Below are 12,924 nucleotides of genomic sequence, written 5' to 3'. Positions count from 1 at the left end.
GAAAACTTTCTTATATTGTCATGTAATTAACTGCTATAATTGCCAAAGGCATGTTATGGGATCACAAATGGGAAGGGGAGGGGTCCATGAATGTCATTAAAATCTGGCTAAGAAACACTTTGGGAATCCCTGAATTAAACTAGAGATCTATGAAGTGAAACTATTTAAAATTGCCACCATGTCTGAGTGTCTTTGTAGGTTTTGGTATAAAGTCACCAACTTGTGTGTTTGCATGTGGTGGATGGTAGATACCAGCACAGTACATGATCTGATAGCGCTTCAATTCTTCACACCCCACCCTTGTTCCATATTTGACACTGCATTTAGAAATTAATTATTCTGTCTAAACAATAAAGCACTGGTAAATTGATGACATAGAAAAATCAACGTCATCAACTCCACTACTTACCTTCGTAAAGCTGAGCATACTGTGGAAACCCTGCTGCTCGTAGCCAATCACACGCTTCCTTGGCCTCAATTTCTGGAAGAGAAGAGGAGCAAAAATACCCTCTGGTTAGTCATTTGCAAAGCAAAAAGTTCTTTTGTACCATTTCCTTTGCTATGGTTACAAAATGAGCATGTAAATATTCAGCAAAATCCTAGCTGAAATATAGCTTATTATTCTTCAGGCTTTGTTGTTTCACGTTTGATTTGCTTTTCCTTTTGTGATCAAACACATCTTGATATTGGAGCTACATTAATACTCATCTCATATTTACAAGGTGCTCAATGCGAATATTTAAATAAACAAACAGATGAATGCGGTGGTATTATGGACAATTCTGTGCAGGTTTTGTTAAAAACCAGAGAAACTGGGGTGAACAGCATTAATTCAATAAATTGTGTAATCTCTTGGCACAGCTATTCTCTCTAGTCAGAAATACCTAATAAAGCTTATAATACCCTGTGCTTTAACATCATGTAGATAATACTGATAGACCAAAAGCCTAAGAACAACTGACACATTGTGTTGCAGCTCACTCAAGCTTATATTTACTACCCAGTTAAAACTGAGTAGCACTGGAGGTATCTAAGCCATTTATGAGTTACTCGGTTTGTAAGCAAATTATTCTCCCCAACTAACTTTTTCTTGCCCTCCACCCAAAAATACCAGTACTTTGCAAAATGAAATAATTCACAATATGCACATGACACTGGGAGAAAGGAAATGTATATACAAATTACGTATTATATTTTCTTGTCAAACATGTCAATATATCTAATTAATTTGGGTTCTTTATCCCAGAAGAAATAGAGAAGTTAATGTCTTGATAGGTCACAAGCCAGAAGAATGTAATGGATGTTAAGTTCAGCTCTAGGAGAGCATCATTTATGGATAAATCAGAACTGTATGGAGCTAGAAGAGTTCTCTTTCAACTGACAGGAGAATCTGAATCTAGTTTTGCTCTTCCAAACACTCAGGAAAATGATAAATTGGGAAATATTTTAGTATCTTGCTTAGAATTGATCATAGCTAGGAGGTAATGGTCCATAATGAGAACTAAAAGGACAATATTGGTAATTCATACTCTCCATAGCAAACTGTTGCAGCTTGTTAACAAAAGAATCTAAGAGCAGGATTCTTACTAAGTTTGGTTAACCAGAAAGCCAAACTTAAAGATTCAGCAAATAGTGGTGATTTACTGAAGCATTTTCTCTTATCAGAGGCTTCAAGTTTATGGTCCATTTTTACTAAAAGATACTAATCTCAAATTGATTAAGTTGGGCAAGTGGGGAAAAAAAAATCAAAACCATTTGCTTTGATGTTGAAGATAATGTGCGGAGATCACTTGCCTTTTTAAGCTCTGCATATAAGCATTGCAAACCTAATAGGGTACAGAGAAGCACTGTCTTTGCTTTAGCTTTTGACAATAGTAGCTAATATAGAAATAAGAATTTGAAACTTATTGGTGTGGGAGGGGGTGTGTTCCAGAGCTGTTCTAATACATGTAATGTGTTTGGCTCTTTAACATTTTACTTGATCAAACAGGTGGTGAGCAATCAGAAATTCTTAATGTTTATCCGGCCTTGACTACATTCAGACTTCTTGATGGGCCAGAACAAAAAGGCTTAATTAGACACAAGTGACTAGACAATTTTGCCACCTACTTTGACTAGATACCATTGCTATCAGTACATGCCTGGAGTTTAATACAGTTGCTTCAGAATACGAGTTACGGCACATAGGTCTGGCAGCAGTGAATTTAAAACAATGCCTCACTTGCATACTTAAAATCATAGTATGATTTTGACACACATTATAAAATATTCCTAAAGATGCACACACAAAAGAAATGGTGAGCCTCTTTTGGGTCTCCAAAACGACAATTATTTCACTTACTCTGACCTTCCAGATATATTGCAGAATTAAAAAGTAAGAGCTCTCTGTTTTGCTGAACATAGTATACTGCTGCTGTGCTAAGATGCACATCCAAATCAAGACACTAAGGAGAGCCAAAGCACAACATTCAATATAAACAAATAATAAGAAATCCCTGCTCACTAACAAAGACTGGCAAATATTTGTGCAACTTGTGTTTGTTTCATCTTCAGATTAAGGGACCACATGAGAACAAGCACGTACAGCCACATCCACCCAGCTATTCAAAAAGAAAAAAAATACTTCATTTCCAACTGTAAAGCATAAGAAACTTGGGGCTTTACTCAGTGCTGGATTTTAATTTAGGCACAGTCCTGTGGTACGTGAAAGGATGCTGAGAGAAATCCCACACAAAGTTATTTCAAGACTTTGGTCTTGCTAAGGGTATGAAAGGCAACAACAAAATATTAATGGCCTCATAGAAAAGGGGTTCAGATGCAATGACATATTAATTTATGAATCTGAAATAAATTCTTGAAAATACTTCAAAAACCCAGTGGTTGCAATATTTCTCATTTTTGTAGGTTAGATCCTGCAGTATTCATTGGATTCAATTGAAGTTTTGCCTGACTAAAAGCTATAGAATTGGCCAGAATTTTAAAGGTATTTAGGTGCCCACAGATGTAGATAGGCACCTAATGGAATTTACAAAAGGATCAATGGGAGTTAAGAGCCTAGGATTCAGATTTTTAAAGATATTTAGGCACTGCAGAGCTCAGCACTGCAACATCTAACTGATTTGGGAGCCTAAATCTCATTTTTCAAAGGTATTTAGGCACTAAGAAAGCTAAATCCTATTCTGTCAATTCTGGTCAATGGAATTTTGGCTCCTCAGTGCCTAAATCACTCTTGAAAATTAAATTTAGACTCCTAAATCAGGTAGGTGTTGCAGCACTGAGGGCAGCAACACCTATATACTGTCAAAATCTGGCCTCTAGTTATTCTTGGTTTTCCCACAACAGCAGGAGAACTGTTTTAAAGCACCTGAGTGTCTCTAAATCAAACAGGTTACAATAGTCGATGATGGATGTGAGATACCACCAAATGTTTAATGGCAGCATTCATTTAACCCACAGACACTGTGCTATCTCAAATCTATCTCAAAGCATTCCGGGAAACTATGGACCAGTTCCTTGGCCCTTGTTCCAACTGTTTTGCACTGCAAATCAGCTGGAAAGCTACCCTAAAAAGAAAACCAGGTAGTGGAGTAGCTGGCTCTATGTCACCTACTCCTACCATTCTGCAAAGAGCAGGTCAGGGAGGAGCATGTAGGCAGTGAAGCTGAGTGAACAGCATTCCAGCAGATCCTTGGCTGACAGAGTGGTTCCTATAGGACAGCTCCAGCTGGCATAACTTAGATCTGCCCTTAGAATGCTCTAAGTAACGTCTGGGACTCTTTCATTACAGTTGGCCCAGGATCAGAGGAATAGAAAGGTGGTTTAGGACGCATCTGTCCCCACCTCAGCATAGCTAGGCTCTATCAGCTAGAGGATGACAAGCAATATATAACATGAACTTCTATTCAAAGAGATTTAAATACCAGGCTTTACAGGGATACTGCACAGTATGAGAATCCAGCATATAGTTTGTGATGAATAAACAGCTTATTAAACTGCTGATAACAGATTAGTTTCACTGCGTTGCAAAGCTTGTTGTCTTACAGAATAATGACTAAATAGATGGAGAGCAGCCATTCCTGCCACAAATGAAGTGGGAGCCTTATGGGAAAATAAAAGGTTTTAGTTAAAAAACAGTGTGGAACAGCCAGGGTATTTTCTCCTGGGCTGAGGACAACTGAAGTCCAGGCCCACCCTGCCCAGAACAGTTTCTCCTCCCAGTCAGAATGATCAGTCCTCAGGCTCTAGGCATCCCCAGATGCCCTGGGCTCATACCCAGGTGGCAGTGAAAGGCGAGTCTGTATGAGTGCTTGTCAGGGAAGTGTGGATGGCTGCATCAGTACCTGTCTGGGTGCTGGGGCACAGAGACAAAAGGAAAGGAAGGACCTGATGGGAATGGCCACTGGGATGATGCTGATGGCAGCCCTGTCTGGAGACAGCTGCTGAAGGCAGAGGGACACCTGGGGCCCTGCTTCTACATCTTTACCTGAACCCAGAAAATCCAGGTTACAGGCCAGAGCCCTGGTTATAAATGGATTTCTGAGCATATTGTTGATGAGGGCTATCTTAATTAGAAAAGGGACATCAGTGGGGACACGGGGAGGGAGGGAACTTACACAAATGATTTGAAACCATCTGCCAATCTGTTTTAGTGACACTTGTGTATAAAAGCCCTAGCTTGTAACCTAATTTTCAATCTGCTTTAATTGTCCTTTAATACAGTTTTTCCATGATTATTAAATGTGTACTAACGCTGGTTGGAAATTGGTTTACAGCAGTGGTGGGCAACCTGTGGCCCGCCGCTTCCCGCAGCTCCTATTGGCCAGGAACCGCGAACTGTGGCCACTGGGAGCGGTGGGTGGCCATGCCTGCAGATGGTCAACATCAGCAAAACGTCTCGCAGCCCACAATCAGATTACCCTGATGGGCCGCATGCAGCCTGCAGGTTGCCCACCACTGGTTTACAGTCTGACAGACAAGTGCAGTTCCTGTACTGCCCGTGTGGCAAGGATGTGCCATTTCCTTTTTAAAGTAAGAAGTCTGCCACTAGCAATAGATTCAAATGCTCGTGTCAATAAAAACCATTATTTTAGACTGCAAAATTCCGTATTTTCACATGGCAAGAAATATGTGAACTTACATGTGGCCCTTCTGACAGAATCTGCCCTGTGCTACTTCTCTTCAAGCAATGGAAAGTTTTTGATGTGAAAAACATTTTTTAAATTTCCCAATACACAAGAAATTATTTTAGAAACTAAAAATACAAAGGAAACACAATGAAGTCTTTATTCTTGGGCTTTCTATCAGCAAACAGCAGGCAAATGTGTTAAAGAGGAAACAGGAAATTTTTATTGGAAACAGTTTTATTTGTTAGTCTGTTTCACAAAGGAGACCTATACATTTAAATTAAGGTTAAGAGTTCCTTTTGTATGGGGCTGGGAATCATTAGGCCACATTTACACGTTTCCTGGGGTGCTAAGATGACCCAATCCTCCTCCAAAGCAATAAGTACAAACAGGAATTCTTAACCCTCCCTTCATTTTATTAAACTTCGCAATGTCTTGATTCCTGAAGATGAGAGTTTGCAATACTAAAGCATCAAGGCAAAATCCCTTAATTCTCATATCATTTGACACTGTAATTTCAAAATGGAGTGCTCAAAAGGTCTACAGACTTTGCTTTGTTGGTACCAGATTATAAAAATCAAAACGGTATATATCCTGATGCAGAAGTTAATTTCTTTTTAACAGGAAAATTCACAACAGTTCTATTTGAACACAGGAAAGAAAAAGTATTTTGATCTATCCAATACTCCCAAATGGTTTTCAGGTTTTTATAATTCCCACGAATCCATGAACTTCTGGCAAAGGTTTACACACTGGTACTTTTGCAGCCCCATGCAACCAGGTGCAAACCTCATACACCTGCAGAAAGACATAAATCAGCTCCCTTTAAGCACCAAACAGAATGTAAGCAATTATTCCAAGCAGATGGTTTCCCCTGGCCTGAACTCAGACACCCTTATGGTCTTATTGGCTCCTCTAAACATCAGTGAAGCTCTGCTTATCACTCCTTTTGGCTGCATCAAGGTGGCTGGTTTTACAGAGCTGCTATGAAGTAGAACAGAATCACCGCTGTTTCATATCAGCAGATCTCACCAAAAGCTTGGCTTTGCTGTTGAGATCAGAGTCTGGAACAACCCTAGCACATAGATACTTGGGGAAGCTGTGGGGGGGTGAGGGGGGGGGGAAATCCACCTACTCTTTCCTTAATCCATAAGCAGACTAATAAATTCTAATTTTGACTCACTGTCCTGCCCAAAAAATATTTTTTGCAAAATAGTTAACAAAATAACCTTCATGGACTAGCTACCACAAGAGACCTATGCAAGGATGTACATTAACCAAAATCAACTTCCCCAAGACTCCTAGTGATGTCAGATACTAGAAATGATGTCACAATTACTTCAATACACAGAATTCTCTAAGGTACTGGATTTATATTGCATGGATGCAGTACAAAGGGATTCTGCTCCCCGCAGTTCTCCCATTAAAATAGTTAACATCTTAATTTTTGGCACAGTTTTGGAAAGTTTCTGGTCAGTACCAAACCAGTGTCTTGAACTAGTCAAGAAGTTCTGAACCGTTACTTTGCAGAGGCTCATACCCTGGCAGAAGATGTCCCAGGTTAATCTGCCTGTCCCTCTTAGGATGCAAAATGACAACCCCGGTGCAATTTGGAAAGCAAACATTTCTCTGGGTATTTGAATTACATTCCTGCCAAATATTAGGAAGTTACCATTCTAAAGTTACCTTTCAGGCCAGGATCACCACACCCACAAATTCTCTTTCATAACCTCAGATAAAATTCTCAAAACTACACAGTTAACTACTCCTCAGTATGAACGCAGCAGAGGAATTATCAGTTCAGTGCTGCGCACCTTCCAAGAAAACAACATTGGTTTTTGGCAAGTGTCAACAGTTTAAAAAAAAACAAAAAACAAAACACCCCAAAATGTATATAAATGAAAAATCAGTATTTTGTTATCATAATTATCTTAATATAAAAGTTGAAATTTGTTAAAAACGTCAATGAACATTCAAACAAAAAATAAATAATTCTGAAAAGCCTGATAAAGGTTCTTGCTCAAAGGTTGATTTTAATAGTGTTAATCAATTCTTATTACAACAGTGCTAGGACAATAGAGTACTGTGTCCCTTTTATTGTAGGTGTGCACTACTGATAACTTTTTAAAACATCATGGGCCAAATTCACCCCTGGTTAATGCCATTGTCATTGGATGAATTTGGTCCTTGTGTTTAATTTGCAGGGTCTGAAGAAAAGCTAAAAATATAGCCTTTCCTGAGGTTTCCTCCCTCTTCTGCATCTTCAAAAACACACAAGAAATTTTGCAAAATGACTATTTTAATACACCCTCGAATTTCACTTTGCTTCAACCTATTTTGATCTACATTCAGCTGGGGTGTGTGTCAATCTCCATTTAACTCTGCATACTTCAATAGTCAAGTCAAACTAATAAAGATGCCTGTACAGATTTCTTTGATTTTCACTATATTTCTTGCCAAACGCTTTTGAAAAAAAATGTGTAAGGTCTTTGAAAGGGAAGATGTGTGGCACCACCTCCTTTCCCTTCCTCAGATTAGCAATGCCTGGGGTTTTTGAACAAACATGCTGCTTTCTAATAATAAAAGCCCTAGAAGGAGGAGAAAAAAAACCCCACTCAAATATTTCTCGATGAGCTGATGACAACTGAAAAACACTCTTCCTGTGTTATTGACTGGCTGTGTGTCAAGCACTGGAGGGGATTTTCAAGTTATGGAGATATTTGGAACCCTGTAGCAAGGCTCTAACTATGCTGTTCATGTTATGTATAAACCACACCACATTTGGAGAAGCAACAGAAAATGTGTGGAATTCATTGTGGTAATAGAGGGAGAAGAGAGTAGAATGAAAGGAACCAGATTTTTAGGATCCTCCTTTGGGATCCTATATTGATGTTTTCTCTGAAAGCCTGAGTACAATTTTTAAACAGAACTTTTTATAAAGATACCAGCCCCCACTACTTATTCAGAGTCAGAGTGAGCAGCTCATTTCTATAGCTGGTGCTTTAAAGTTTAATTACTTGCATAATGACAACAGCCAAATTTTAACATTAGTTTCCAAATGCATTAAGCCCATCTCTGTTTCTTAGCTCCATTTATTTTTTCCTATAAATTATACCAAGATAAATCATATAATAGTTTTTATTGCATATTGATAATAGCAAGCAATACATGAAATATAATATTGACCTCATGCATCAAACTCTGATTGACTCATGATCAAAATTCTCTTTTCCACAGTCCTTGGTATATAAAATTGTTTCAAAAGTTTTTCAGGCCAGTCTCTCTCTCTCTCTCTTTTTTTTTTTAAAGGACGTGGATTAACAAAGAAAAGGAAACTGATTTTGATGTAAAATGTTTCAGTTTCATTTAAGACCTGATCTAAAGCCCACTGAAATCAGTCTTTCCATCACTTCAAAGGGCTTTGGATTGGGTGCTAGCCTAGAGCAATCCTTGTTTTCAGAAGTGCAAGGGGATAAAGGTAAGAAATCTCCTTATGGTCTATCTCCATCTCCTTCCCCACAGATTCTGACCATGACTGGGAACAATCGAGCTCTTAGTGGTTTATGTGATCTTCCCAAATCTGGATAAAAATAATAAAACCTGGCATTGCCAAAAGCGATCACTTTACTTTCAAATTTGCCAATGGGGCAAACTGATGTATAGTTGGTTTACTTTTAATAGGTTGGAAGGAGAGTGTGAGGGGGAGGGGGGAAAGAATATCACGGCTGGTATTTTGGCACTACTCACTGAAGGTTACAGGCCACTCACCTGTACATATTGTTTCTCTTTATAAAGATTATGCATAAAGTCTGCAAGCATGAATATGTCTCCTCTGCCTAATCCTTAATTCAACACAGATTTATTAGCAGTGAAGAAATCAGAAAAGCCCATTTTATCCTCCTTGAGACACTGTCAACACACACCACAACTCACCATAAAGCATAGTTGTACACCAGGAACATCAGTGATACACACATGTTTATTGCATGTTGGCCACATTAAACAGTGTACATCCCTCCCTTCACACAAAGAGGGCATGAAAACAAGTTAAAATACGGTGTAATCTGATGTTTACTCTAACATTGTAAATAACCAAACACAAAACTTATTTAACAAGTTTGTCTAGAATGGACTATTATAATCTGTATGTTTCCTTTACAATGAACTATTGTGTTCATGTGCTAAAGAGGTTCTCCCCTCACTGAGATTTTAAGGAAGGGCTTAAGATGTGGGGACATAAGCTATCCAATGAGCATCCATGTGAGGTATGGAAAACAATTTGGACACTTCAATTTTTATCTGGCCTGACTATTGGTCGAACGATAGTATAGGGCAGGGGTGGGCAACCTGCGGCCTGCCATGGGCCGCAGGTTGCCTACCACTGGTATAGGATGATGGCAGGCAAAGAATTATTAAGGAGGAAAACCAGACAGTTGCCTCTTGTGCTTGGCCAGCCAAAGGAGCCATGCTGGCAGGTTCCAGAGTGAGAAACATCCAATCCTTCTCAAAGGAACTTGGAGTAAAAGTGGAGAAGAACAAATGGATGGAGGGAGTAGAAAACCTCGTCCCTGTTCTCCACCCCCACAAAAATGCCTGCTTACTATGGCATCTGGACATAGACATTCAGTGTATCAACAGAACTGCCTCCAAAGGCAGCAATAACAGCCCCCCTCTCCCCTCGAAACATCCCAACCTACAAGATCCATAAACCTGCATAGTCTAAGCCAAGTTCAAACCAAGAACTTGTACTGCAAGCAAAAGGTCAGCAAGCAAACTCAGGCTCTAGGGAAAGCAAGAGTGAACAAGTCCCACAGCCATAGAGCCTCCACTGAGAATGCCTGCATCAGAGCTCAAGACTTCAAATCTAGAGACCACTGAAAGCAGCCCCCAGCTGATTTCAACTGTCACAATGGTGACTCAGAAGAGAAGCATCTGATCGCTAGCTAGTCAGGTCTCACTACACCTGTCTTCAGCCTTGCCAATATAGGGGCTATTCTACGAGTGTACAGGGACTAGCACAGTGGGGCCTCAATCCCGAAACAGGGCCTGTAGGTGCCACTACAATATAAATACATAATACTAGTCATGCATTATCACATGATCTTTAGCTACGTAGTCACATACTACTTTTCCCCACACATACATGATCAGCAGAAGCCAGGCCCTTCAGATCTACAGCACAGACCTCTTCCATTTTGGTTACATTGTTATTCTCAATGGGGGCTAGCCCCTAGCGGGGAACGCGACACACAACTATTTGTGAGACCGTGGATATCAGGATTCCATTTCTTTTCTAGAAGTTTGTGGGCTAGTGGTTAGAGCCATGCTTAGTGATAGGCCAGCCAAGCACACATTTTTGCCACATTATTCTGAAAAGCAGCATGGCTGAATGGACAAGACTTAGTTCGGTTGTATTAGGGACCTGGTCTCTAGTCCCACTTCTGACAGAAATGCTTAATAGTAAGGGTTTTGAAGAAATATAAACACCTGTCAATGGAAGAGATGAGCTTTGAAATTATGGCTTCCTGGCTCCCAGTTGGGTGACCACTCCCTAAAACAAAGGCTATTTAGACAGTAACTCTTTTGGCTTGGTGGTGCTGCAACACAAGGAGGCTGATTCACCCAGAATATAGCGCATACTGTGAAATCCAGGACTCTTGAAAGGTCTGGGCCCTAAACCATACATACCTTCGGGCTTCAGTATTTTAAATTAGTGTTTGGTGCAACCACTCCCATTACCCAAAATGTCTCGTCCTTCAAGAAGGATTCATTTAATATGCATATTTATAATGAAGTTATATAGTTTTGATTGCTTCCCATGAAAATTGCTCTTTTAAGAGGCCATTCCTTTAACAGATATCAGAGTGGGCTCCACTATTTAATCTGAAGACTAAAAACAAACTCCTACTATACAAGTTGAAGATAAAAGTACAGATTTTTATTACGGATAAAAGCATTTAGACATGGCTGATAAACTCAGAAGCAGTTCCTGGAAGAGAGTCTTGCTCACCAAAGCCACTGCAAGGCTGAGATAAGGTAACTTCCATAATTGCACTTTTAATATGCCAGGCGACAAATTGGCTTTTCTTTGAGCAAGTATTTAGGAAATAGAAATTTCAGATATGTTATGGAGAGAGTTATAATAACGGGTTTCAATGGAGCCAAATAACAAAGTCCACTTGAAAAATACCTTGCTTAATATTACCGAACTAAAGACCAAACCTTGTATCAAGTAAGAACTACAGAAGGGCCTAAATGCAGTGGAGACATTGATCTGTTGCAGGAGGACAGGGAGACTTTGGCACATCTGAAGAAGAGGACTTCATGCAATGCAGGTGTAACACTGACAGGCCCCGGTCGTCAGTGGGTGGGATTGAACCTCGGGCCTCCGGAGCTTAAAGCATGAGTCTCTACCACATGAGCTAAAAGCCAACTGGCTCTTAAATGAGTCTGCTCTACAGCCTTAGCTAACTCTCTAAGTGGTCTTGGTGCCACTAGATGGGACACTAGATGGGACAGAACATCACTCCCAGAAGGTGTGCGTTACATACTTCCCCTAGCTGAGGAAGCACATCCCGAGCTTCAGAGACTTCCCAGTTGAAATCCCGGACGAGCCCCCACTTGTAACACCGACAGACCCCAGTCGTCGGCGGGTGGACTGGATTGAACCTGGGACTTCTAGGTGCTTAGTGCATGAGCCTCTACCGCGTGAGCTAAAAGCCAACTGGCTCTTAGCTAAGGCTGTAGAGCAGACTCATTTAATCTCTCCCTCTAAGTGGTCTCAGTGCCACTAGATGGGACAGAACAGTGGTGGGTTACACTGGCTCTTTGTTTCTTAGTGTGTATGGGGAGCTTGGGGTGAGGTACAACCACAGCATCTGTGACACTGGCCGTTTTCTCACATAGCAGGGACATACGTTCACAGGGTTTTTTGTAACCCTGAAGCTGCAGTAGATTGCCATGGAATAGCTCTATGGGTCACTACAGACTCCAACTATAGAAGATATATGGCTACTATAGACTCCCAACAGATTTTTTTTATGCGTGCTGTCCTCTGTGTGTGGTCTTCAGCTGTATGCAAGGAAGAGGATTTGGAGGGAGATTTTCAAAAGCACCAAAGCTATTTAGGTGGAACAAATCTCAGAGAAAGTCAATGGAAAAATAGTCCACTTAAATCCCTTGGGTGCTTTTGATAATCTCCCCCTTGTCCATAATTGGGCTAGTGTGGAATGTTTATTTCTGGGACGAAATGTCAATCCCATGTGACCCACCACAACTGTTCTCAAGAGAAACACATACACGTCTATTGGAACTCAGATACTATTTGAAAGAAAATCCTTCATAACAAATAATAATGCTTAGTACTTACACAGCTCTACTCATCCACAGATGTTAAAATGCTTCTTAAAGGTGTGTATTACTATCCCCAATTTTAAGATAGGGAAACTGAGACAGAGAACTTAAGTAAGTTGGCTCATGGTCATATAGGACCTGACTCAACTACTCTTATACTCATGTCAAGCAGTACCTTATTTCACAAGTAGTCCCATTGATTTCATTGGGGCTATTTGCAGAGTAAGGTGGGCCAGCATGAGGGCCACAACAAGCAGAACCAGGAAAAGAACCAAGACTTCAAAGCTCAAGTCCCGTGCCCCATTCATGCATCTCATCAGTGATGAAACACAGGCTGTGATTTTCCTCAAACAGCAAAAGACTAAAGATATGTCATAGCAACTTATTCCAGACTCAGAAGCAATTTTATTGGAGACATAGTATTCACTGGAGGGAGAAAGAACAAGTT

General features: G+C 40.2%; 1 protein-coding gene across 1 annotated transcript in view; it reads right to left on the bottom strand.

Moving 5' to 3' along the window:
• The window catches only part of DLC1 (DLC1 Rho GTPase activating protein), a 370,991-nt gene that overhangs the window by 36,756 nt on the left and 321,311 nt on the right, over window positions 1–12,924 (bottom strand). The window contains exon 5 of the mRNA XM_065405826.1: window positions 410–481. Coding sequence (XP_065261898.1) covers window positions 410–481 — 72 coding nt within the window. The remainder of the gene's footprint in view (window positions 1–409; window positions 482–12,924) is intronic.

The sequence above is a fragment of the Emys orbicularis genome, chromosome 5, assembly GCF_028017835.1.
Source record: "Emys orbicularis isolate rEmyOrb1 chromosome 5, rEmyOrb1.hap1, whole genome shotgun sequence".
In the NCBI taxonomy this organism is placed as follows: Eukaryota; Metazoa; Chordata; order Testudines; family Emydidae; genus Emys; species Emys orbicularis.
Note: the sequence above shows the minus strand (reverse complement) of the source record. Positions and strands in the feature narration are given on the sequence as shown.